This window comes from Lepidochelys kempii, chromosome 3 (genome assembly GCF_965140285.1).
Source record: "Lepidochelys kempii isolate rLepKem1 chromosome 3, rLepKem1.hap1, whole genome shotgun sequence".
Taxonomy (NCBI): domain Eukaryota; kingdom Metazoa; phylum Chordata; order Testudines; family Cheloniidae; genus Lepidochelys; species Lepidochelys kempii.
The window spans coordinates 196,473,331-196,497,272 of record NC_136382.1 but is presented as its reverse complement, the minus strand read 5'-3'; the positions used below and the strand labels follow the sequence as shown (position 1 = coordinate 196,497,272).

At 40.2% G+C, this 23,942-nt stretch overlaps 2 protein-coding genes across 16 annotated transcripts in view; one reads left to right on the top strand and one right to left on the bottom strand.

Annotated features, from left to right (window-relative positions):
* Window positions 1–9,429, top strand: part of UGP2 (UDP-glucose pyrophosphorylase 2) — a 40,410-nt gene extending 30,981 nt beyond the window's left edge. For 3 of the 4 annotated variants that reach the window (XM_073339527.2, XM_073339525.2, XM_073339524.2), the window contains exons 5-10: window positions 2,594–2,727; window positions 3,401–3,698; window positions 5,020–5,217; window positions 5,430–5,672; window positions 6,255–6,359; window positions 8,459–9,429. In XM_073339527.2, coding sequence (XP_073195628.1) covers window positions 2,594–2,727; window positions 3,401–3,698; window positions 5,020–5,217; window positions 5,430–5,672; window positions 6,255–6,359; window positions 8,459–8,566 — 1,086 coding nt within the window. In that variant the 3' untranslated portion in view covers window positions 8,567–9,429. The remainder of the gene's footprint in view (window positions 1–2,593; window positions 2,728–3,400; window positions 3,699–5,019; window positions 5,218–5,429; window positions 5,673–6,254; window positions 6,360–8,458) is intronic. The other variant, XM_073339526.2, reaches the window with a different exon arrangement.
* VPS54 (VPS54 subunit of GARP complex) overlaps window positions 1–23,942 on the bottom strand; it is a 107,899-nt gene that overhangs the window by 21,473 nt on the left and 62,484 nt on the right. For 9 of the 12 annotated variants that reach the window (XM_073339519.2, XM_073339520.2, XM_073339522.2 and 6 more), the window contains 7 exons: window positions 23,275–23,380; window positions 19,662–19,749; window positions 18,668–18,789; window positions 18,475–18,555; window positions 14,288–14,395; window positions 13,134–13,228; window positions 214–10,595 (listed from right to left, as the gene is read on the bottom strand). In XM_073339519.2, the coding sequence (XP_073195620.1) occupies window positions 10,490–10,595; window positions 13,134–13,228; window positions 14,288–14,395; window positions 18,475–18,555; window positions 18,668–18,789; window positions 19,662–19,749; window positions 23,275–23,380 (706 nt within the window). In that variant the 3' untranslated portion in view covers window positions 214–10,489. Of the gene's footprint in view, window positions 1–213; window positions 10,596–13,133; window positions 13,229–14,287; window positions 14,396–18,474; window positions 18,556–18,667; window positions 18,790–19,661; window positions 19,750–23,274; window positions 23,381–23,942 lie in introns of those variants that run through there. The other 3 variants (XR_012158322.2, XR_012158323.2, XM_073339521.2) reach the window with 3 other exon arrangements.

The following is a 23,942-nucleotide window of genomic DNA, read 5'->3' as shown; positions in this document are numbered from 1 at the left end:
CACTTCATCGGATTCAGAGAATATGAAACAATATCTAGATAAGCTATTACCAGCAGGACAGTGGGGTGGGAGGAGGTATTGTTTCATATTCTCTGTGTATATATAAAGTCTGCTGCAGTTTCCACAGTATGCATCCGATGAAGTGAGCTGTAGCTCACGAAAGCTTATGCTCAAATAAATTGGTTAGTCTCTAAGGTGCCACAAGTACTCCTTTTCTTTTTGCGAATACAGACTAACACGGCTGTTACTCTGAAACCTGTCAGAGATGGAAGGGAATCCCATATGGTCCTTAGATGGTGACTATGATGGAAGCTTCCCAAAAGAAGACAGGCGGGGAAATGGAAGAACCCCATGCGCTGGGATGCAGAGAATTGCACTGAAAAGAGTGGATAAAAATAAAGTATTGCATATGCTATGTGGATGGAATGTGTGGAGAACCGTAAATAATTGAATTCTTTTGTCCACACCAGCATTTCTCAAAACTGGGATCTGCGGACCTCACTGATCAACTCCTCCCAGAGACTACTGAAGCCAAACTGGGAGATTTTAGGTGCTAAAAGTCCGTCGGGCCTAAGGCTCCCTGCCTGCCCTTGGCTCCGCACAACTCCTGGAACTCCCTCCCACATGCAAACTCCCTCCCAGAGCTTGCACCCATACCCCAGCCTGGTGAAAATGAGTGAGGGTAGGGGAGAGTGAGTGATGGAGGGAGGGGAGATGGAGTGAGCAGGGGGTGGGGCCTTGGGGGAAGGGGTATAGTGGGCGCTGGGCCTGGGGCTGAGCGGGTGTGTGTTAGGGGTCCCTGAAAATTTTTAAATCAAAATGGGGGTCCTCAGGTGCTAAAGTTTGAGAACCGCTGGTTCATGCCATTCTGGACAAAGTTAAATCAGTATGCATGCAAACCCAGACAGTGCTAGTACTTCTAAAGTACCATAGATCAAAATGCATAATTTAGCAGGGCCTTAAGCAGCAAAATCCCAGGTAAACTTTTGATTTTTTTCCCCAAATGCGAGTCCCAAGAGTAGCTTTCAAAGCTTTGTTTTAACCCTCCCTCTTGCCACACCAAATGTTTTTAGCATCATTCCAAATATACTCTCTTCTGAGTAAAGTCCAGATTTTAGAAGTGATTGGCATTCATTCCTCCAAAAAGCAAATGAAAAATTGCAGCTACAGGTTTTGGGAGGGTATTTTGGCTGTTATGGATTTACCTCTTTACATTTACAGTGCTACTTAGTTAGTTGTTCTTACAGTAGATAATTAAGATGGGCATGAAAGGGTAGGAAATTGGCTTGCCCTAATTTCCTCATGCAGTTCATTCTAGTTTTAGGTGCTTACTGAAGTATTTTAGTTTGGAGTACATATATTGGTGTGTCTGGTGGTACTTTCCCCAAGGGCTAGGAAGATGAGCTGCAGTCCCATACAAAGATTTAGTCTCGTGCCCGATTCTTGCATTGTGTGATATCCAAGAGGGTGCTTCAGGTATTCTCTTTTGAGGATCTTTGATTGTTGATGTGGAGGTTAATGCGCCCACTTTTTGGTCCCCATCTCTCTCTCTCACACACACACACAGAGGTTTGGAAATGTAAATTCTTAATAGCTGCTCCATTGCTGACATGAAAGCTGCACTTAACAGAAGTTCTTGGAGATCCATGGGAAGGAGCATATTACAAAACTTGTCTTTTAATCATTTTTTTCCCCTTTAAAGATTATTTTAATAGATCTTAACACATAGAGTAGGGTTAAAGACACCGAGAATGTGCCCACACCTTTTTGAATGTATCAGCAGTTAAAAATTACACAAGTGAGTGCCTCAAACGAAATCTGGAGTGAATATTCTTCTTTCTAGAACAGTCCCAATGAAGCTGATTTGAGTCACATCTTACTGCAGTAGAATAATGCCCATTTTCACCCTTCATGTAGTTAAGGGAGGAGCCACTTCATTTTGGGTTCTGAATTTTTTAATACTTTATACTGTGTGCTCTGTGTACATTAGACTATTATTAAGGATAGGATTTAGTCCCGAGGTCAGATTCCATGACTTTAACAGACATCTGTGGCTTCAGCTTAAAGAAGCTCTAGCTTAAAGATCTACCATTGATCTTTATAAAGAATCCTAAATACAGAGTGGATTGTAAAACCTTCAAATTGCCTATTGGGATACAATATCGTGCAGAAGGACAAACGGTTTTCTGGGTGTATGTACGTCTGAAATTCAAAGAAAGCTAAGAGTCCCTTCAACATAACCATTTAGTAGCACATCTTGTATGCATTAGCCTACCCTGCTGCACTGTCCAGTTAGAACTGAAGAGTTAAGAACAGAATTGTTGTGTTAGCTCTGAATGATTTGTATGTGTGCACGCACACATGCACGTTTAATTTAGGCCTTCAATCGTTGTTGTTGTTTCATCATAAATGCTTTGTAGCTATGAAGTTTGTCTTTAGTTAACTGTTACATTTGTGTAGATGTCTTTTTAAGAGATTTTTTTCATAACCATTGTTTGACACAGTCTACAAATAGTATCTAAAGTCTCATCGTTTAGGTGGCAGAAATAAAACCCTGTAACTCTTGCTGAATATGATCTTTTTTTCTCCCCAGCATCTAAACAAAACCTACAACACAGATGTTCCTCTTGTTCTAATGAACTCCTTTAACACTGATGAAGACACAAAGAAAATCTTGCAGAAGTACAGTCACAGTCGTGTGAAAATATATACTTTTAATCAAAGCAGGTATCAGAGATTGTTTTCTTCTGTTTGGGGTAAAAGAAACAAGCAAAGCTCTTCCTTGTTGTGCATATTAAATATTTTTGTTAGTTTTTAGGATTAAAACTGGAAGTTTAAAAAGTGAGAAGGCCCAAGAACAGCCAGATAAAATTAATAACTAAAAAATAAATGGGTGGAAGAAATCTGTGTTTCAAGTTCAGACTTGCAGTGGAACGCAGGAACATGGGGTTTGACTTCTGAACTGTCTTGGCTGTGAAACCCAAGGTTGGGACTGTCAGAAGTAGGTATGGAGTAATTTGTAGGCTGACCACCAACAAAGTTTGCCCTGAATTGGTCATGTGAAATTCTGGAGGGTCCTGCTTTTTTAAAAAGTGAATTCCTGTGGCTCCTGTGACTGCACATAACATGTTCTGAACCCTTGTGGAAGAAGAAATTTGCATTACCTCTGGCTCCAAAGGGATGATTCATTTAAGTACATACTTAATTAAATATTAACTTGCAGTTTCTGCCCCAATATCCAAGTATGAACGTAGACAATCTCCTCCCGTTTCTGTGTATCTGATTAACTGGCCTAAGAAGTAATAATTTTAAAGCCACATCAAGTGTGGAGTATCCCCTGTGACTGCATTATTACTGCACTAAGATCTGTATCAGAAATCTAATAATTGTCATTTTGCAGGTATCCTAGAATTAATAAAGAGTCTCTACTGCCAATAGCCAAGGACGTATCTTATTCAGGAGAGAATACTGAGGCGTGGTATCCTCCAGGTCACGGTGATATCTACTCCAGTTTCTATAACTCTGGTCTGCTTGACACACTGATAGGAGAGGGGAAAGAGTACATTTTTGTGTCCAATATAGATAACTTAGGAGCAACTGTGGATCTTTACATTCTTAACCATCTTATGAATCCACCAAATGGAAAATGCTGTGAATTTGTCATGGAGGTCACAAATAAAACCAGGGCAGATGTTAAGGTAAAAATGTATTTGTTCAAATCGATTCATCCACTCACTGTCTTTGTAAAATTTTAGTCTCATTTTCTTTTGAATCAGTAGTTTCAAGCAGATGTTAAATATCACTTCAAATATCTTTAAGGCTTATATACCACAACCCAACAGTCAGCTGTAGATCTAACCTGAAAAAGAAATGTAAAGTCAGCAGGTTTTGTGGCATGGAGTGCAGTATAGCATGCTGTTTTGGTCACTCATATGCAAGTATTACAAATAAATACATGTTCTGGGCTTGAACTACTAGACAGTGCAGCCTATTGTATAGGCCACCTGGGTTTTCAGCCTGGGGGTCATGACACCCTTCCCTTCCCATATAGCAATATCTTAGAGGACTCTTAATGTGGAAGAAGCTGAGAACCACCGTGCTACAGTAATAGCATCTCTTGCTGGTTCAGGACGGCCTAACCCACTTCTGTATTTTAAAAATACAATATATAATGCTCTAGAGCGTAAATTTCTGGCAGTCTTGACCCAGCATCCTGCCCTCACCAGTTTCAGGTGGTGAAGTTGGGGTCTCTGACCAATTGTTGGCCAAAATTTAATCCAGAACAATGGTACATGCTGTAAGCATTTTTAACACACAGTGATTTGTACCACCACCTGTAAGGGTCTTGGCCCATGTTTTTTAACCATGAAAAATACTGCTAGTGCCCCATTCATTTGATATTATTGTAAAGGATCTGATTCAACCCATAAAAGGAAGGAAATGTAATGTAAGATCAGGGCCTTTTATCCTTTGAAGTCTAATGGGGAAAGTTAACTGATACTGTAGTAAGTGCCACATAGCCTACAGTACACAGTCAGCTGGAGTATCTTATATTTCAACCACAACTTTTGAATTTCCTTTTGTGAAAAGGTTTAATTTAGATCCTGACATGTAACCTTATAGAATTTTCCATTGTTTAATTATCCATCACAAGCTAAAGGTGACTTTTAAATTAACTAAAACTTTCCATAAGTGCCTAGGTGATTTAGGCATCTAAGTCACTTAGATGCTTTTGAAAATTTTTTCCACTATTTAAATGCACCATAAAAAAACTTAGTGTTTTCCAGTATCAGAAACTGGCATTAACAATGCTAGTGTTCCAGTCAGTTTCTACCACAAGTTAAACAAGTTTTATATAAGATTTGGTATTAGAATGTGATAGGCAAAACACTTCCAACTGCACCTCACTTCACAGTGTGTTTTAAGAAGATATATATTGCATGTTATTATAAAGAATATATATATGTATAGCATGCTGTTACATGTGTTATAGTACTTAGATCTGTTCTGCCTTTGCAGGGTGGTACACTCACACAATATGATAACAAACTGAGACTGGTAGAAATAGCTCAGGTTCCAAAAGCACATGTTGATGAATTCAAGTCTGTGTCAAAATTCAAAATATTCAATACAAACAACTTGTGGATTTCTTTGCTTGCAATTAAACGACTGCAAGAGGAAAATGCTATTGATATGGAGATCATCGTTAATCCAAAGGTAAGCTCATGGCAGGACTTCAGAGGGAAAACAGCAGACTGTGCAGAGGTGTCCAACTGTGCTGACTTCTCCAACTTCACCTTTGTTTCCTGAATGTCTTCATATTCTGCATAACTGTCCCCTTTTAAAACAATGTTCTTGCTTCTGACTATTTGATGGTGAACACGTATTTGTCTGTTGGGTCATGTTCATGCTACAACTTTCTTTTTCAGACTTTGGATGGAGGTTTAAATGTTATTCAACTGGAGACTGCAGTTGGTGCTGCTGTTAAAAGTTTTGAGAATTCTTTGGGGATAAATGTACCTCGTAGTCGTTTTCTACCTGTCAAGACCACATCAGATCTTTTGCTTGTGATGTCCAACCTGTATAGCCTTAATGCTGGATCCTTAACTATGAGTGAGAAACGTGAATTTCCAACTGTGCCTCTCGTCAAACTGGGAAGCTCTTTCACCAAGGTAAACCCTCATAGTTGCATATTTTTCTCAAGAAAAGACTGATGCCCTTCATACATTAACATACCACTAAGAGGAGACTAGGTTACAAGGACAGTTACTGTAATTACTTCCAACTGTGCAAATTATGACTGCTCCCTTGAGTCATTAAATAGTTGCAGTCTTGCAGGCACACATCTTAAAAACATCTGAATATTCACAGCATTGTAATAGCTATCTCACACTTCCTTATCCTCTTTACTTGGGGATAGTAAAGATGAGAATAGTGTCTTGTCCATTCTAAAGTTCAGGTTTTCTTTAAACTGCCTAATTTCTAGACAGCGTGTATTACTGTTACTTTTGTCCATAATTAGTTTCCCATAACTTTATGTTGAAACTAGCTCTCACTGCTATCATGGGGATAGTTGGTGACTTATGGCGCTGTGTGATGTAGATTCAAGAACAGATTTTGCTTTTGTTTCATCCTTTCATAACTTTTTTAAGTACTTTCAGTGCTTTTTTCTAGCATTAAACCCTTAGTTTTGGGGAAAAAATACATAAGCAAATGCATCCTCTAAACTATTGCTGTTTTTGTTTTTTGGAAAGGTTCAAGATTACCTGACGAGGTTTGAAAGTATACCAGATATGCTTGAACTGGATCATCTCACGGTTTCGGGTGATGTTACATTTGGCAAGAACGTTGCATTAAAGGTGTGTATGCCAATGAGGTTGACTTGCATAACATGATAAAATTTTATGTATGCCATTCTAACAAACTAGAAGAGTTGAGCCCATCTAAATTTTATCACAAAACCATATGCATGCATAAAGTATCTCATGGAAAATTTGACTGTCAACCATTCATATTTTGAGTTAGAAACTGGTCCAGTGACTGCAGAGGTTAATGTATGAAGGTGTCAAGGTACTAATATAAGTACACTAACTCCTTACTTAAAGTCATCCTCGTTAACGTTGTTTCGGTGTTACGTTGTGGATTAATTAGAGAACATGGCTCGTTTAAAGTTGTGCAATGCTCCCTTATAATGTTGTTTGGCAGCTGCCTGCTTGTCCACTGGTTGCAGAAAAAGTGACCCGTTGGAGCTTGGAACCAGCGTGGACCGGCAGCCCCGCTATTAGCTCTCCTAAGTTCCCTGTGCAGCAGCCACCCAGCAGGCTACCAATTTGCCAGCAGTTCAGGTGTCCCTCCCCCCACTGGCATGTGCTGCTCCTGCCCTCTGCCTTGGAGCTGCTCCCAGGAGCCTCCTGCTTGCTGTGCAGTGGGGGGGGGAGAGAAAGGGGTGCTAATGTCAAGGTGTCCCCCTTCCCCCGCTCCTGCCCACCACTTACCCCATCTCCATAGAGAAGGGGGGACACATGACAGTACTCAGGAAGGAGGGAGCTTTCTGGCAGCAGTGGCTCTCTCAACTTGCTGATCTACTTAAAAAGGCAATGTACTTAAAGTGCGGTCAGCATACTTAAAGGGGCGATACGCATCTCTCTCTCACACTGGGTGTCTCTCTCTGTCTGCCATGCTGTCTCCCCTCCCTCCATTTGTTCTGCCTTGTAGAGTGTGAGGCAACATTAACAACGTGTTAACCCTTGAGGGCTCAGCCAAGTGCTAGTTCATCATTTAGCCAGTAAGGCATTCCCTGGGAAATATCCCACCCACTGACTTCACCACCTCAACCAAGCTTCACAATCATCATTGCTGTATATAGTATTAAATTGTTTGTTTAAAACTTATACTGTGTGTGTGTGTGTGTGTATATATATAGATATAGATATATATATAGAGAGAGAGAGAGACACACACACACACACACACACACACACGTAGGTTCCAGGGAAATTTTTTTCACCAAACCCCCCCATTTACATTAATTCTTATGGGGAAATTGGATTCGCTTAACATAGCTTCGTTTAAAGTCGCATTTTCAGGAACATCACTGCAACGTTAAACGTGGAGTTACTGTAGCATTTAGAAAAAACTCAAATTGAAACAACTAGTGGTTAGCATTTTTATCTACAAAGTGTTTTGCAAACTAAGCAGCTAAGCCACTTATCTACTTTCCCCTTACTCTAGTATAAGTATTTCACAACATCTCTGAGGTAGAGGAGCACTATATAACTTCCATCTGTAAGATGGAGTACAGAGGCACAGAGACTTAACCCAAGAGCTTATGGGAAGTCTGGGAGAGATGAACCTAGGTCTCCCAAGACTCATGCTAGTGCCCTAACTGCTGGACCAGTCTTTCTCTCCCCTCTAGTCATCAGGTTCTAGATTTCTCTCTGATTTCCACAAGTGAGCATACTTGCAGTATGTTTTAAAACCTCAAACTCACTGTTTTTCTGCCCATGTATTAGCAGTAAACAATTGTGGAAGTAGAACTTATATTCTAATCAGGAGGTGTGAGTTCAGCACACTCTGGGGTGTGACACGGAATAAGCAGAAAATTTGGTCAACCCTTAAGTAGGCAGGTATGACTCAGAATACACACAGGAAGCAGGTCCTTTGAATAAGGATAACTCTGCCCATAATAGCACTTAAATGGGAGTGAAATTCTGCTCACCAAACAATTGCATAGTTAGTGAAAAGGTTTTACTATCTGTGTTAGACAAAATTTAAAAAACTAAGCTTACTCTCCTACTCTGTTGTCTGAGAAAATAAGATGTGTATGACAGCCCAGCATAACACAGTTTAGGAAGGCGGCTAGCTGTTTTGTTGCACAGTTAACATGAGAAGCCTTGCTTTCTTACAGATGCTTATGGTATGTTTTTAAATGGACCTTAATGTGCCTTTTTCTATCTAGGGAACAGTTATCATCATTGCAAATCACGGTGACCGGATTGACATCCCGCCTGGAGCAGTATTAGAGAACAAAATTGTATCTGGCAATCTTAGGATCCTTGACCACTGAGTCAATGTTCAGTTTGTAGATCCTGCTAAAACAACCTTATGATGGAAGAACCTGTAGGCATTAAAATAAGTGGCACACAAGGCCTATGCTTTGTCACTGTACCCTGCAGTATTAATTTTAAATAGCTTTCTGTGCTTCCCTTTTTAACTAAACACAGTGCAAAGGATGTGCCGAAGTAATGCTTTAGTCTTTTAAAGGATTCTGTAACTCAGATAATATAACCTTAAAGTGCAATACTGTTTGTCTTGAGACAAGATGGACATAACTTCTCTATAAGAAGTTAAGAGGCTTGCCTCTGATAGTCAATAGTTTTGAATTGCTTGTAACTGCAAAAATAAAGCTGTGAAGCAACAGATAGCTCCTTCATGTAATTTTTTTATGAAGTGTCAATGACAGGTATGATCAAATTTAAACGTTTCACTACTGTTACTAAGTGAAATAAGATGTTAGAAATTGTTTGTGTTCACAAACCATACTTAACCTAGTCACTTCACACCACATAAGTTAATAGTTAGGAATACATTTGTGATATGACAGTATAGCTTAACAAACATTGGGAGGTAAGGTGGTCATTATGATCTTGTGCTCAAGCTGGAATAAACTGTTGTAAATGTACCCAAATCTAATTTTTTAAAAAAAAATACATCTGGGTGTATGTTTTCTGGTGCATCCTTAATCTGCCCTTCTTTGTAGTAAAAGGGAAAAATCACATGTTGTTCAATGGTGGTGTCCTACATAAGGATCAGTTCCCTGTCCTGATGATCATTCTTTCAATTCTATAGTATTTACCTGTAAGCAACTTATTTTATATGTTTAGTATAAGACTGAAATGTATCATTAAAAAAGTTGGTCTTTAAAAACAAGGATGATTTTTATAGCTTTATTTTGATTGACATCTGTTATGCTAACAGATAGGCACACAAACACTGTAGACCACTCCATCATATGTAATCATTACAAGGTTAGGCACTCAGACTATGTTTAGGTAAAAAGTTGTGGAGGTGAAATACACAGGCACTTTTACTTAGTACTGGCAGCTTCCAGACTTAAAAGGTAGTATTAGAGAGTCTTCATTCGATCAGCCTAAACTAGTTTCAGCCATCACCTCTCCCAGCTACTGCAGTAGCGTAACACTAGAACTTTTTATTCTACTCTTTTTACCCCACCCTCCTTAATAGATGCACTCCGTTACACCTTTATTAAAATTGTGGGAGGGGGATGGGTAGAGGCCACAAACTCTGTGGCAGAGCTAAATCACTGGTTTGGTATCAGTTTGAAGTATCTATCAGCACTACTGATTATTTTAAAATCTATCCAGTAGATAATGGCTTAAATGAACATACTGTTTACTAAAATTGTATCTTCTGGTGTCAGTACAGAGCCTAGCTGGAAGAAATACCCTGAAACATCTGCTCCCTCCATGCAAGCAACTGAGCCATTTATTTCTTATAAAGATCTGTAAAAAAATAAATTTTAGAACCGCAGTTTCATAGAGAAAAACATTTTCTACAGAGTTCAACTGCAAGATTTTATATTATACCATCATTAAATAAGGTGGGACACCATGTGACTTTCATTGCACTAGAGGAAATGTAAAGCATCTTATTTAATATAAAGATATACAGAGCATTCTAGACAACTACAGCTGTGTTACAGCTGTGTGTGTGTGTTTGGATTTGGTCCAAAGAAACCTGAGTCTGTTTCCAGAGAGAATGAAAAAAAAAATTGCACAGACAGCTGATCCCTTGTTTCTTGCTGAAGGACACTCAAAAGGTCACTCACTCCCTGCAGCTCACTCTGAATCTAGTTCCCCCAAATATCAATAGCATCCTCTCATGGACTCCACTCATAAGTATTCACCTCAAGCTTCTTGAAAGCAAGACATCTGGTGGTCAGAACCAACTGACTCTTTCCAGTAGATTATCACCTCTTCTGATCCCAGATCTCAGCCATGTTTAGGTCCAGATTTTTAAGGCCTCTCAAAGCTTGAAGGTTTCCAGTGTAAAAAGCGACATCTGCTGTAACCAATCTGTAGTGAAATAGATTTTTGTTACAATTCTGATACTAAAGCACTAGTTGAAACAGGATCTGATTTGAGCACATCAGTTCAAACACAGCCCATTGCTGTGGTCTTGAGCTAGGTTGAGGTAACTTAATGCCTCTCCATTATGCAATTCTGAACTGGGATAAAAGGGGTTAATATTTGCCTATGTGACAGGAGTAATGTTACACTACTTACCAACAAAGTTACTAATATCTTTGTCTAGGTAGATGTCTGGTTCCATTTTCCTTTTCTACCCAGTTTAAGATAGATCTAGGGTCAGATAACTCAAAGGAAATTGGACATTAACTCCCTTTAGGCCCCTTTGATAATCCCAGCCTAAAAATCCTGACTCTTACAGTAATGTGCAATATTAACTCGCTGAATTGAAGTCCCTAGAGGAGCTTGATATAATAAGGAAAAATCATGCTTCCCTCATCTGTTCTTTAAGCACATCAACAAAATGGACAAAGCAGAACACCTTGACAATTTAGACTTCAAAAAGCATTTGATATAATTTCTCATAAGCAGCTACCATGGGAACTAATTGGGGTCAACTGGATTGTAGTCCTGTCATGAGTTAGAAACTGGCCAAGATACAAGAATAAATGGTAAAATTAATAGTGGGGTGTCCAAACATTCACAGTAGAACTGGATTTTAAAATGTACGATAAGTGACTTGGAAAAATTTGTAGGTAAAAATTAGAGCAGACAGACTGATTATGAACTTCAGGAAGACCTATCAAAGGTAAGTGCATGTGGCAGGTGAAAGTCAGTGGGCATTAATGAACCTACTCATACGCATTTCTGAGTTCTAAAGTAACTATAGCCACAGAGGATGAGATGTTGGCATCTGTGTGAGCAGTAAGAGCTAGTCAGAAATTCACTGAACCAAAATGTTTCACCAGATCTGTAATAGATTTGACCAAACCTTCACCAGAACACAGGCAGGTTTCCTTTCTGTACAGCTGGAGCTCTGGCAGGGTTTTCACTCTATGGTGGGAGCACTGCCTACAGCTATTAATGTTACAGCTGCTGTTCAGTGAACAGGAATGTAAGTAAGTTTCACACTTAGTTTCAGGGACACCATATTCCGGTGTTTCTGAAACAAAATATTCAGGCATTGCTGAGAGGCTGGAAAATTTTGGTAAATCTGCTTTCATTCCAAATCAGAACAAAAGCAAATTCAAAAATACCAAAACTCCAGGCGAGCTGAAATCCCCGCGTTTTGGCCAGCTCTAGTGAGTAGTAGCAATCATCAACCACAATTTTAAGATGCATAAAGGATGAGAGAGAGAATGTTGATAAAATGCTAGTCAATAAATTAGTGGTACACCCTCACCTGGAAGACAATTAAGCCTTGACTACTGAGTGGCACTGGCAGAAATGGAAAGGGTTTGGTGTCAGGCATGGAAAAAGTTCCCACTCTTCCTATGGGATTGTTTAATTTATGGAAAGGAGATGAATAAGTGGGGACATAAGAGTGGTGTACAACATAAAAAACTGGTTGGTGACGACGAACAGCACTCCTATTAATCCTGTTATCATATCAGAACAAAGGGACATTCGATGAAATTAAAAAGTAACAAAGTTGAAAAAGCAATCTAATGAAATACTTTACACAAAGCATAATTAGCCTATGGAATTCACTGCAACTACATCTCACTGAAGCCAAGGAATTAAATATTTATATGGGTAACAAAAACGTCCTCAATTCATTGGACTGGTTAAAGAAAGAGGAGAATAAACCCTCAAGTTTCAAGAGGAATCTTGTAAGAGGAGTTAGGGAGAAACTTCCACTATAGGTAGATTATTCAATAATTGTCCACGAGGAGGTTGTTTGCACTTTTCTGTGAAGTACCTGGTGCTGGCCACTGTCAGATAGGAGACCCGGCAGCAGAACTATCACTGATCTAATCCGGTATGGTAATTCCTATCAATGTATTTGGGGGAGGGAAAAAAAGCAGTACGTGAGACCTGTTGGAATAGGCTCTGTTTAAAAAGAATCAGAATTCTTTATGGAGAAAAATGCCCTACTGCTGGTTCTGCTTTAAAAACATTTCCTGTCGGGGAGCTCCCTGTAGACAGATAAAACACTACTTCTTGATAATAGTTAGCACCTTCCGGCCCCGCATCTGAATTAACTCATGTTTCCAAGGTGCTTTAAGCGTCACGTGACATGTGAGGGAAGTAACGATTGTCACCACTGGAAAATGGGCACAGGCAGATAAAACAACACATCCAAGGTCTCTCAAACCTGTGATGGCGCAAGGAATATTACCCAGATTTATTGCCTCCCAATACTTTTCTTTACTCAACAGACTACGTTCCCTCTCCCTCCCCTATTTTCTCTAAAAGCAGAGCCCTGTTTAAGTTGCACCTTTTAAGCAGGACAGGGCCCCAAATAGATCTTGCATTCTAAACACGGTGCATAGTGGCGTTTTGATTACAGCAGGTGGATTTATGAGAGAACTAAGCATTGTCGCTACTGCGGAAATTCGTATTAAAACAAGTGTCCATACATACCCATTCTGAGGTCCTCCATCATTGACTACATTTAGGTGGGCCAGCTGCCTCTTCAAATGAAGTTTGTAGCTTGCATTAATTCTTAAAAACAACATCTAGAACAAACCATAAAACCCAGTAACCTGTGTGTCATAGCATCAGAATAAGGAACTTCACTTCATTCATATCATATTTCCCCAAAACTCTCTTCTGTAGCACGGCCAGCAAAAAAATTAGGAGTGCACTAACACTAATGAAGTACAACCATTTGAACCTCTAGGATGGGTGCATGCCTAAACTAGCGTTTTTTATAATGCATCTTTCCCTCCGTACCCTCTCTACTTCTGTTGGACGGTCTGTTCTCTCTTGTCTATCAAGCCCAGTATTGACATTGTAAACTCTTTGGGACGGGGACCTGTCTTCTCTGTCTGGCAGGCACCCAGCACACTTGTAGGTGCTCTAAAATAATAAACTCTCTTTCTTGTACTGTAACCCTTACATAAAACAAAAAGATCAGTTATCAGCTATGGGTTTTTTAGCACAATTCTTACTGACATAGGAGGTAGACTGCAATCCAATGCATTAGGTGACAGAATGGTCCTTCCTGGCCATCTATAAAAGCACTGACTGTAGCCTAACATTATAACGAGCACACCTAGAAAAGATTGGGCTCATAGCAGATTTAGTGACATGAATAATCCAGTGCTGTACTTAAATTTGAATTGCATTACAGACACATAAAATGGCTGTTCTAGTGTAGATTTCAGTAATAATTAATTCTGGGAGATTCTCAACATGACCACCCACAATAGCCAAGTTATTGCCCTTGTGTAGAATTTCCCCCCTAACTCCTGTATTTAGGATATCTACATCTAGATATTAAGCACAAGATTGATTCAAAAGGGAAGTGAGTCAGCTCCGTCTTGCCCTGGGGAACTAGAGCTGAGCAATTATTGTGAAAAAGACCCCCCCCCCCCAAAAGAGAAAAAAGATTCGATTCGAACTGAACTCACTGCAATGGTATTTGCAATCCTATTTGTTGTTCACAACACGACTATATTCACTCGATATTTTTTTTTTGTCTGTGGAAAGCAGAAGTGTCCCAAGTACTGGTAACGACGTGTGGTTTATGATGGAAGTGTTACAATAGCTACAAAACAACTTAAAATGCTCACCTGCGTTTGCTCCTCAGGGAGGAGATCACATATAGCTTCATGCATCTTTGCCATCTGCTTACAAATATTCCTGAAGCAGGCTGAAGGAACAGGAGCTTTCACCTCATACTGGTAATAAAGACAACATTGGTCACTTGTTTTTAGAAAATGGTCAAAAGGAAAACGTTCTTGGCTGCCTCCTATGCTGCTAGGCCTTCAGATGTCATCAGCTAAAAGCTGTTATTGATCCACCGGCAGCTTGCATTATAGAATCATTGGCACTTTACATTTTATAATCAAACAGGGCAATTCAAATCAAACAGGGATCAAAGCAGCATCCCCCCCACCCGATCCATTTGTCTTGATTAATTTTAATTGCTGCTTTTTGCTCATTATTTTTAGCTGGCTTACGTTACACCTCTCAGTTCTATTTCAGGGAGAGAATGATTGCCATGACAGTTAAATGTGCATATGCCATGCCTTATACGAGCCTCCTCTCCCCCTCGCTCTCCTCAGGTAACAGGAAATAATTCTGTCTATGATGTATGCACCACTTCTCATTCCGGTACAAATAGTTGAAAAAAAAAAAAACAAGCAAGTCCTTCAAGAACACATAATTCTGACACAAGGAAAGACGAAAGCTGCTGAAAACCAAGTACAGCACGTGGCAAAGAACAGGTAAAAATACAGCCGAACTGTCAGTCGCTGACAGTACGGACTCCTCCTCAGGAAAGAGGAAAAGTACCGGGAGTGAATAGGATGAGTGGTACCTTTCCTTGAGCACAGCTGATATCTGAGAAACAAGCTATTGAAAGGAGATTTTGCTGCAAGGGAACAAAATTCTTACATTCCCCCACCCAGAAGGAAAGATCGTACTGTGATTTTCAAAGCAACGTCCTAGCTGCAATACTGTCCTCAGTAAAGCTTGATCTGTAGTTTCATGGCCAAGGGTAGGTTCCAAGTCTAGGCCTGGTTAAGCAGGTTTAGGCCCCAGAGTGCCCCCCCTCTCGGAAAAGGTGATCATGATACTTACTCTAATTAGTAAAGAGCTTTGAGGTCTATGGATGAATTAGCCAAGATTATTATTAATTTATAAACGTTGCTGAACTAAAAGGAGTTACATCTGCTTGCAGTAGGTGTGAATTTGGAGAACTCTGCTTGGCCACTGCTTGAAAGAGAAACATTGGCGTTCCCTGTCAAGTCCTGAGGGAAAGGAATGCCAACAGTTTAATTGTAGATGAGAAATAAGTCTTGGAGACAAAGGGCCCAATTCTGCAAACATGGCCTACCAAAGATTCATTACCACTAAGGCTAATTGGACTACTTAGGTAATGAGTACTATATATGGGAATATTGGCAGGAATGGGCTCCAAGTGACGACTTGAATGGTTTAGAAATGGGTGTATTGTATTGTATGTATCTGTGAAGTGGAAAATTCATAGAAAACATGCAAGCTAAACCTGTGGCTGTTCAGCCCAAGTATCATGGGTTGCAATCCTGCAAGTTGCTCAGCATTTCCAGCCTCGATCGTGCTCAGCACCTCGCCAGAGCAGGCTCAGAGCTTTTATTGCTGCTTCCAAACGGCAACAAAAAGTACAGGTTCAAAGAGAGCCATGGCATCTTAGGGGACTATATTATTTTCACTAATACAGTACCTCTGCTTGTCTTCCACCTGCACCTCTACAACTAACACAACTGTGTCACACCAGTGCCTCCAGAGCCCAACTGAGACCAGGGCCCCACTGCTCTAGACACTGTACACACATGTAGTAAGAGACAGGCTCCTGCCCCAAACTGCTCTCAATCTAAACAAGAGAAGGAGGGGACACAGAGGCATGAAATGGTTTGCAGTCACAGCAGATCAACTACAAAGCCAGCAAGAGAACCGAGGGCTCTGGGCCCCAGTCTAGTACCCTGTCCACTGGACCATGCTGACTGTTTCGTGAAGAGGAGCCTGTCACCCAACATTCAGTCCGTGATTTCTAGACCATATCAATTTTTGTTAAACGCACTTAACACCACACTGCCAAGCTCCAGAACACTGCCATTAGAATGACTTGCTCATTCTTTCAGATTTACACACTTAAAGCCAGTGATCATTTTTATTTATGGGGTAGTCAAGCCTTGAGACTCTGACACATACCCCTAAAAAGCAATGCTAACAAGGCTACAACTAATGACCTATACTCCTGTCCCCTAGCTGTTCCATATTTTCTGTTTTAAGAGGTCCTTCAGTGTTTTCACCCAAGAGGAGAGTAGCAGTAATGTTAAGATCCCAGATCCTCGGCTCTATTAGGTACCAAACAACCAAAGGGACTGGGTTTACTGGTAAGGTAGGCAAGCTAGCACATGTCATAATATTCCTCCCCTGTCCCTGCTGGCTGTAGTCATGTGAGCCAGCTGCTGAAACTGAAAACAATCCTCACCTTCAAGAGCTTCAGAGAGCAGGAATCTTGCCAGTTTAAATCTTCTGCCAGCTCATGAGAAAGAATGGGCAGGGAAGATGGAAGGACGGCATGGCAGATGCATGTTAGCCACAATCCAGACAAGCCCTGCACTAGGAGTGCGTTGTTGTGCACCTCCCACTTGAGGGGCCAGGAGTTAAATGCTCATTTTCAAGAGATGAGAATAAAAGTGACAGGGAAGACATTTGACAAACTGGAAGTTTATTTGGTCTTTGGTATCTAGAACACTATTTTGGACTTTGTCACCTTGCCAGTGTTGGTCTTTTAAAACATATTTAATCGATGAAAAGATATTGTAACATGACAGAAAAAAATAAACCCTTCTCCCATTCTCTCTCTGTGGCAATCTGACCCCGCACTCCCCATCAGCAGCAATTCTTGCTAGCCTAACGAAATGTCGAGTGGGGAGAGAGAGGGAGAACATAATATATTCCCAGATTCTCCCTGTCCCTGGTATTTTACTTTTTCTGAAACAGAGTGCAGGTGCTGTTTATGTAATTGTGCCAATGACCAATCACATAACTAGATTTCTCCAACCCACTTCATACTGGACAATGAACGTCTGAATTCTAACTGGCTTCTATAATAAATGTGTTTGCATGAACCAGTCAAATTGGTCACTCAAAGGTTCATTTTTCCCTACAGTAGCATTTCCTTATGAAGCAGCTTTAAAAAACAAACAAAGCAGGCTGAAGGTTTATGTAAGGTGTACGTTAATTATCCAAACTGACAGCCCACTTCTGTCACCTTTACTATTGCTGAGTAGTCCCTCAGACCATCAGCAGTCCCAATGGGACCAATGGAACGCTTTGCAGAGTAAAGTACTACTCATTGTGAGTAAAGGTGGCAGAATCTGGCCCATAAGGTTTAGCCAAACTGATCACTTGACACAGATTTCAACAAATAGATACAATCTATCTATCTTTGGTACTTATACACCCCCATTACCACTGCACCTGAGTACCTCACTTACTTAAATGAATTTATCCTCAGAGCACCTTTGTGAGGTAGGACACTGCTATTATCCCTACTTTGCAGATAGGGAACTGTGGCACAGGGTGACTAAATGACTTGCCCAAGGTCACACATGAAGCGTGTGGCGGAGCATGGAATAGGTCCCGGATCTCTCAAGCTCCAGGCTGGTGGTCCAGCCACTGGACCATCCTTTCTCTCATGCCAATTTCCTATAGCTCATCAGTTTTCAACCTGGGGTACACATTGCACTGGGAGGTCACACGGCACTGGCTCCTTCTTGCTTCCAGCTGCTTCTATAGGCAGCCACATCCAGGCTCTTCACTGCAGAAGAGCAAAAAATCGGAGTTGCTCTCAGGGATGAGACTGGGATCCAGCAGCATGACTGGAAATGCTAGCCACAACAGCCATGAGCTGGATAAGACTGTCCAAGGAAGCAGAGTAGCCAGGCATCTGGGTAAAGCATGGGAGCTACTATATTCACAGTATCTACTGCACCAAGGAAAGTGTAACAATTTATTGCATCAAAAAGAGATTCAAGATATGACCAATGCTGATTTCATAAAGGTTAATGACATACATGCATTGACTCTTAAAGAACATATTTTCTTAAGTCCAGTGTAGGGCCTTATGTATATAGGTTTAAACCAGTTTAAACAATGCCTAGATAGGGAAAATGTAGACTCTGTTTGAAACATCTAGTCTAAGATTCTGCACATAATGAAACACCCAAATGCAATGTAGAGTATAATTATTTCCATAAATCATTACCTTTGATAACAGTTTGTCAAATAAGCTATCCATTATGGCCACAAGCTTTGCTGAAATTTCAGCTATGTGGTCATGATAATCCTGTAATGGAAAAATAGAGTTTTATTTACCATCTAATGACATTCATATTCTTCACAGCATAATTGAGAAAGAGCATATATAGAGTTTAATTAGAAGATACGCAAAGAATTACCTTAGTAATGTGGTCAAAATGCCTGAGCATACTAAATTGTTTAGGCTGCAGTCGAGCTTCAAAATGAGCTCTGATAATAGGAATGTAGTGTACAATTAGCTGCAGGCAGCGTGAAGAGAGAGCTGTAAACCCAGAAGTAAGAGAAGGGGGAAAAAAACAGCTTAATTATTATACAAGTATAGCCATTTTGTACAGCCTAGCCTGCACCTTCTCTAAAAAACAGAATACAGATCCAACACTCAAAAACAAGCTAGAAGATAAACTGGAAGTGAAAATTTACAAAGTCATTTAGTGAAAATACAAACATCTGTATTCTATTCTATTACTATATTCATGTCAAGGATCCAGAGCACTTCACACTGAGTGTACCAACTCACACAGTCCTTAATTCATTGATTGGAATGGGAGTTTTAGCTAAGTAAAGACTGACTGTAGTATATGGAGCTACACAAAGAAACCTTTTCGCCCGCTAGTGAAATGCAGTCACCTCTGGAGCTGAATTTGGCAGCTATTTAACAGAGTGCAGCAACCTTTCACAACAGCTTAGGACAGGAAGCAGAGAGTACTATATTCAGCTGAAATACAAGGGTTGATTTAAGATAGGCAGGATGCTGCTAGTTGTAAAAATGGAAGTACTGAGTATTCCAAATTTCAAACTCCAAATAGCAAACAACCCCATCTGTGACAAGGTCACGATCTAAGAAGTAATTCCAGCTTCCAAAGTCACTTCTTTTGACTGAAGACCATGTTTGGCTAACAGATTAATTTCTTCTACTTCCAAGTAACATATTTGACACACACTGCAGCACACTTCTTCAATACTACAATTCAGAGACTCTTATACAAATTCTATATTCAAAGTAAACACACCATAGTAACCCTTTCTTATCTTTTCACGTCTTTTCCAGAGCACTACAACTTGGAGATGGCTTATCCTGAATATTTAGTGTTTTATTAGACTGAGGAATGAGATTTGAAAAGTAGAAATCCATACCTAAATTTTTTGTAGTTATTGTTTTCAAACCAACAACTTGCAATGCACCTGCTCCGAGAACTAGCTGGCAGCTTCTGGAGTTGAAATACTATCAGAGAAAGAAAAAAGTAAGAGTTGAAGATCTATATGTAACATGGGGACGATAGGTACCTTAGAAATGCTATAGATAAAAGTGAGCAAGACTTTAATCACTGACAGATGATTGGGCTTGGTACTGAAGTTACCCAGATTTCTCATTCTAGGAGAGTCCCATGCTCTTTCTAATGATTCCTCTTGGGTGTTTACTCAGGATCTCATAATCCACACAGGACTTACTCGGGACCTGATCTAGAGCCCACTGAAGTCATTAGGAGTCATTCCACTGACTTCACTGGGCTTTGAATCAGGTCTTGGTGTTTCTTGAATCAGTTCATGCCAATGAGGGCTCTCTGGATTGATTTCTGGGATAGGAATGGAAATAGAGGGCATTAAGAATGGACAATTATTTCCCAATTATTTCATTTCTGGGACTGACCTCTCCCTCGGTCTGAAGTATTTGGGTTGTGCTTCTCCTTCTGAAAATACTGAAGGCAGCTCTGACTTGTCATAGGGTGCGGCTAAGGTACTTCCATCCTAACTCCAGATGAATGCATGGGAATAGTGAATTCTTACTGGAAGACTAAATAAATACTTCTTGCACAGGGCCCTCAGAGGAGGTGAATAGGTATAGTGCCATTGAACTTGGCTGGATGGGGCAGCCTGCGGGAAAGGTTAGTCCTATGGAAATCATCAAGCAACTGATTTTCTGATTTAGAGTCTGACCTATCCCCCATCCCGACCCCACCAAACCTGGCACATTTGGGAACAGAGAGCAGTATGAAAAAATCAGTTAGAGAGAAAGAGTTAATCAGCACTGAGAGAGGAACAACATTTTTCTCAGCAGTACTAATGATCCCACTGATCCATGATCCCGTTCAGAGATCAAGGCCCCCGTCTCCAAAGAGAGTAGCGAGTGTGAAAAAAGATTCTTCGTGTAGCTACCTACACATAGCTATCCCAAGCAGGACTGCAATGGAGAAGACATGAGCACTGGACCACCATCTACAACCGGTGCTGCCAGAGACAAGAGAATGTGAAGTGGGAATGGAAGGAACATTGCCAAGCCCTGGAGCCTCTTGACCAAATCTAGTCTGTCTCTACCTACTTCTGTGGTACAAGCACAGAAATGTAGAAACCTGGCGTTTCAGGCTGCTCTAAGGGAATTTGTTATTCAGCTTTTGAGTCAGTTCATTGATTGCCTAGCAGAGCGCTGGATTCGTAACCATCTCCTATCCAGGACTCCTGACAGACTGATGCCTCAATACTCCTTCCCTGTATCAACTTTGCTGGTCATCCGGGTATCAGATGGCCTGACAAGCAATGAGGCAAGGAAGAAGGCTGAAAAGCTAGTGGAGTAAGACTCCCTAAGTCTGACAATTTATAACAGAGAACTTCGGCATTTCTGTGCTGTGGAAGTGACTGGTCTCTCTTTTGGGGCTATATTATCTGTGAAGGTTAGACCAGCAAAACTGCACAGTCCAACCCCGACACCTGTGCATACGTCCACACACTGGCTTCCTGTTCACTGCCAAGTGCAATTCAAGGTGTTGGTGGTCATTTTCAAAGCCCAAAATGGTTTGGGACCTGATTATTTGAGAAACACTTTGCACCCTATACCTCAGATAACACTGACTACAGATGAAGCCTGCCTAGCTGCCACAGAGATAGGAACTACAAAAATTAATAAAATGCACAAGCCATTTTGGCAATGAAAAAAGAAATATACCAACAGAAATGCTCATAATTTATCTGTTAATGGAAAGTTTTAAAGATGAACTTGAATTATGATTCCAAGGAAAGAAAAGCCCCTATATAAAAAAGTATTTAAAAAGGTCTGTAACCTAGAAAGGAATATTTAGAATAGAGGTTCTCAAACAGGGGGTCGGGACCCCTCAGGGAGTCGCAAGGTTATTACCTCGGGGGTCGCGAGCTGTCAGCCTCCACCCCAAGCCCCACTTTGCCTCCAGCATTTATAATGGTGTTAAATATGTAAGAACATGTTTTTAATTGATTAGGGGGGTCACACTCAGAGGCTTGCTATGTGAAAGGGGTCACCAGTACAAAAGTTTGAGAACCACTGATTTAGAAGGTCTGTAACCTAGTAATTTGGTAAACTTCCATTTCTATTATATCTTTAATTTTTGTTAATCCTTTTTCTATCCAAATTGTCTTAAGCGTGGAGCTGGCCTTGACAGACTGGCCTCCTTCGATCATAAGTGTAACAAACATCAGCTACCCCTGTCTCCCAGTTTCTTCTTTCAATGGCTACACTCAAGGATTCATGCAAAGGTAAGCGACAATTGGTCTTTTTCAACTCTCACCTCTAGAAGAGCATATTAAGAAATATGGAAAATAGAAATCTGTAATTTCTCCCTCATACACAGACTGGCTCAGTGAGCTCTCTTACATTCATGGAAAAAATGACTTGGTTTAATAGAAAAACTTGGAAAAGATATGAGGCTGTCTGGTCACACATGAAACTATTGCATACCTTTGCAGTTTAGTATATGTTAGTCCCTGATACTCATAAGGTTATGGTCTCACTTATTTATCTGTTTAGTCACTGTAATAACCGATGCCCCACGTGACCTCTACAGACTCAGGGTTTTTGTTTTTCCCAGGTTTTACAAATAAAGAACAGTGAATTTTGTTATTCATATGCTATTTCCATCTTGTGCATATATGTACTATATATAGAGTTTCCTTATGTGTTTATATTTTATATAAAACCATAAAAATAAAGTTTAAAACAAACCCTTCCATTTGCAGCTCTCAGCTGGCTGCTATTTTGATTATAAATTTCTATTTTCAATACTTTAACGCATAAGAAATCCTTTGTAGACAAACTTAGCAGCCAAAGCCCCAGATTGAATTAACTGGCAGGTTTGGGCTTAGATCACAGCAATGACATTTTTAAGGTCACTCATGTACTCCTATTAACTCCTCTAGCAATAAACAGTTGATGAAGGGGTCACAGATTTTAATTTAATTTCCATTTTACAGCAATGGCTTCAGCAGAAAACTATTTTTCATTCTTCTAACCACTATAAGATGACTTGTACAAATCAAGGAATTGGTTTCCTCCCTGCATACATACACTCCCAATGACATTTTGGCTCACATTGCTCTTTCCTAGCCACAGTCCTCTCCTTCACAACACTATCCATCCAGCCTGAAGGACAAATGACTGACTGACTCCAAAAATCAACATCAAAACATCTCTTTGGCTGGCTACCAGGGGTCTCTAATGTGCCGGTGAACAAGAGGACAAATGGCTTTCCTTTAGTTATTTCACATAACGTATCTACTCTGAATTGTATTTAGATGAGTTCACAGTGTTACCCAACTACACCCTGCAATATGTGCCTTGTGATTCCTACAATTACAGCAAAGATCACAGTCAAGCTATTTTTCAATATTATTATTAATCATTGATATGGAATCATACATTTTCATGGAGTATTAGAGACAGTAAGACATATTCCCTGCCCTGAAGATCTTAATATAGTTTGGGCTACAAATTTGACAGTCATACCTTCAGTAAATCAGACAGGCGAGTAAGCATGTCAGTAGTAACAGAAGGGATGTTATCCACACACTGGCAGTACTCAAGTATTATTTTTATTAATAGCAACACTGTCCTATAAGAAAAGAAATGGAGTCAAATATGCAATTTCAGTTGATAAATCACACCAACAACACAGGTTTGTAGACAGCAGGGATAGTTCTAACATAGTCTTCATATGCTTTCCTTTCCCATTTGCTCTGTTAAGGGTTGTGTGCAGCTGCCAATCTAAATTTTTAAAAGAATAAAAAAAGGTTTACCAGACACCGTTTCCCCCTAGTACTTGAGATTACAGTATTAAGTACTATTTTTCCTCTGAAAACCCCCTCACGCAAATTTAAAGACGGTAAAGTGGACTGACATGAAAACAGATTTATGCCTTTTTTGCTGCTGCTTCATGATGAAAGTTTTTGTCTAAGAACATTACTTGTTTCTGTTTGATTTTTTACACTAGTAATCAAGGTCTTGTCCATCCTGGAAGACCTGATGGTGACTAAGGAAACAGTAAAATGATGACATCGCAGGAGATCGCAGGGCCAATTCTGGCCCTTGCTCCAGCATAAAGGGGTTGTAAAGGAGGCACAAGTGACTCACTGCAGGAGCAGTACAGGCCTGATGATGTAAGTGGGTCTTATATC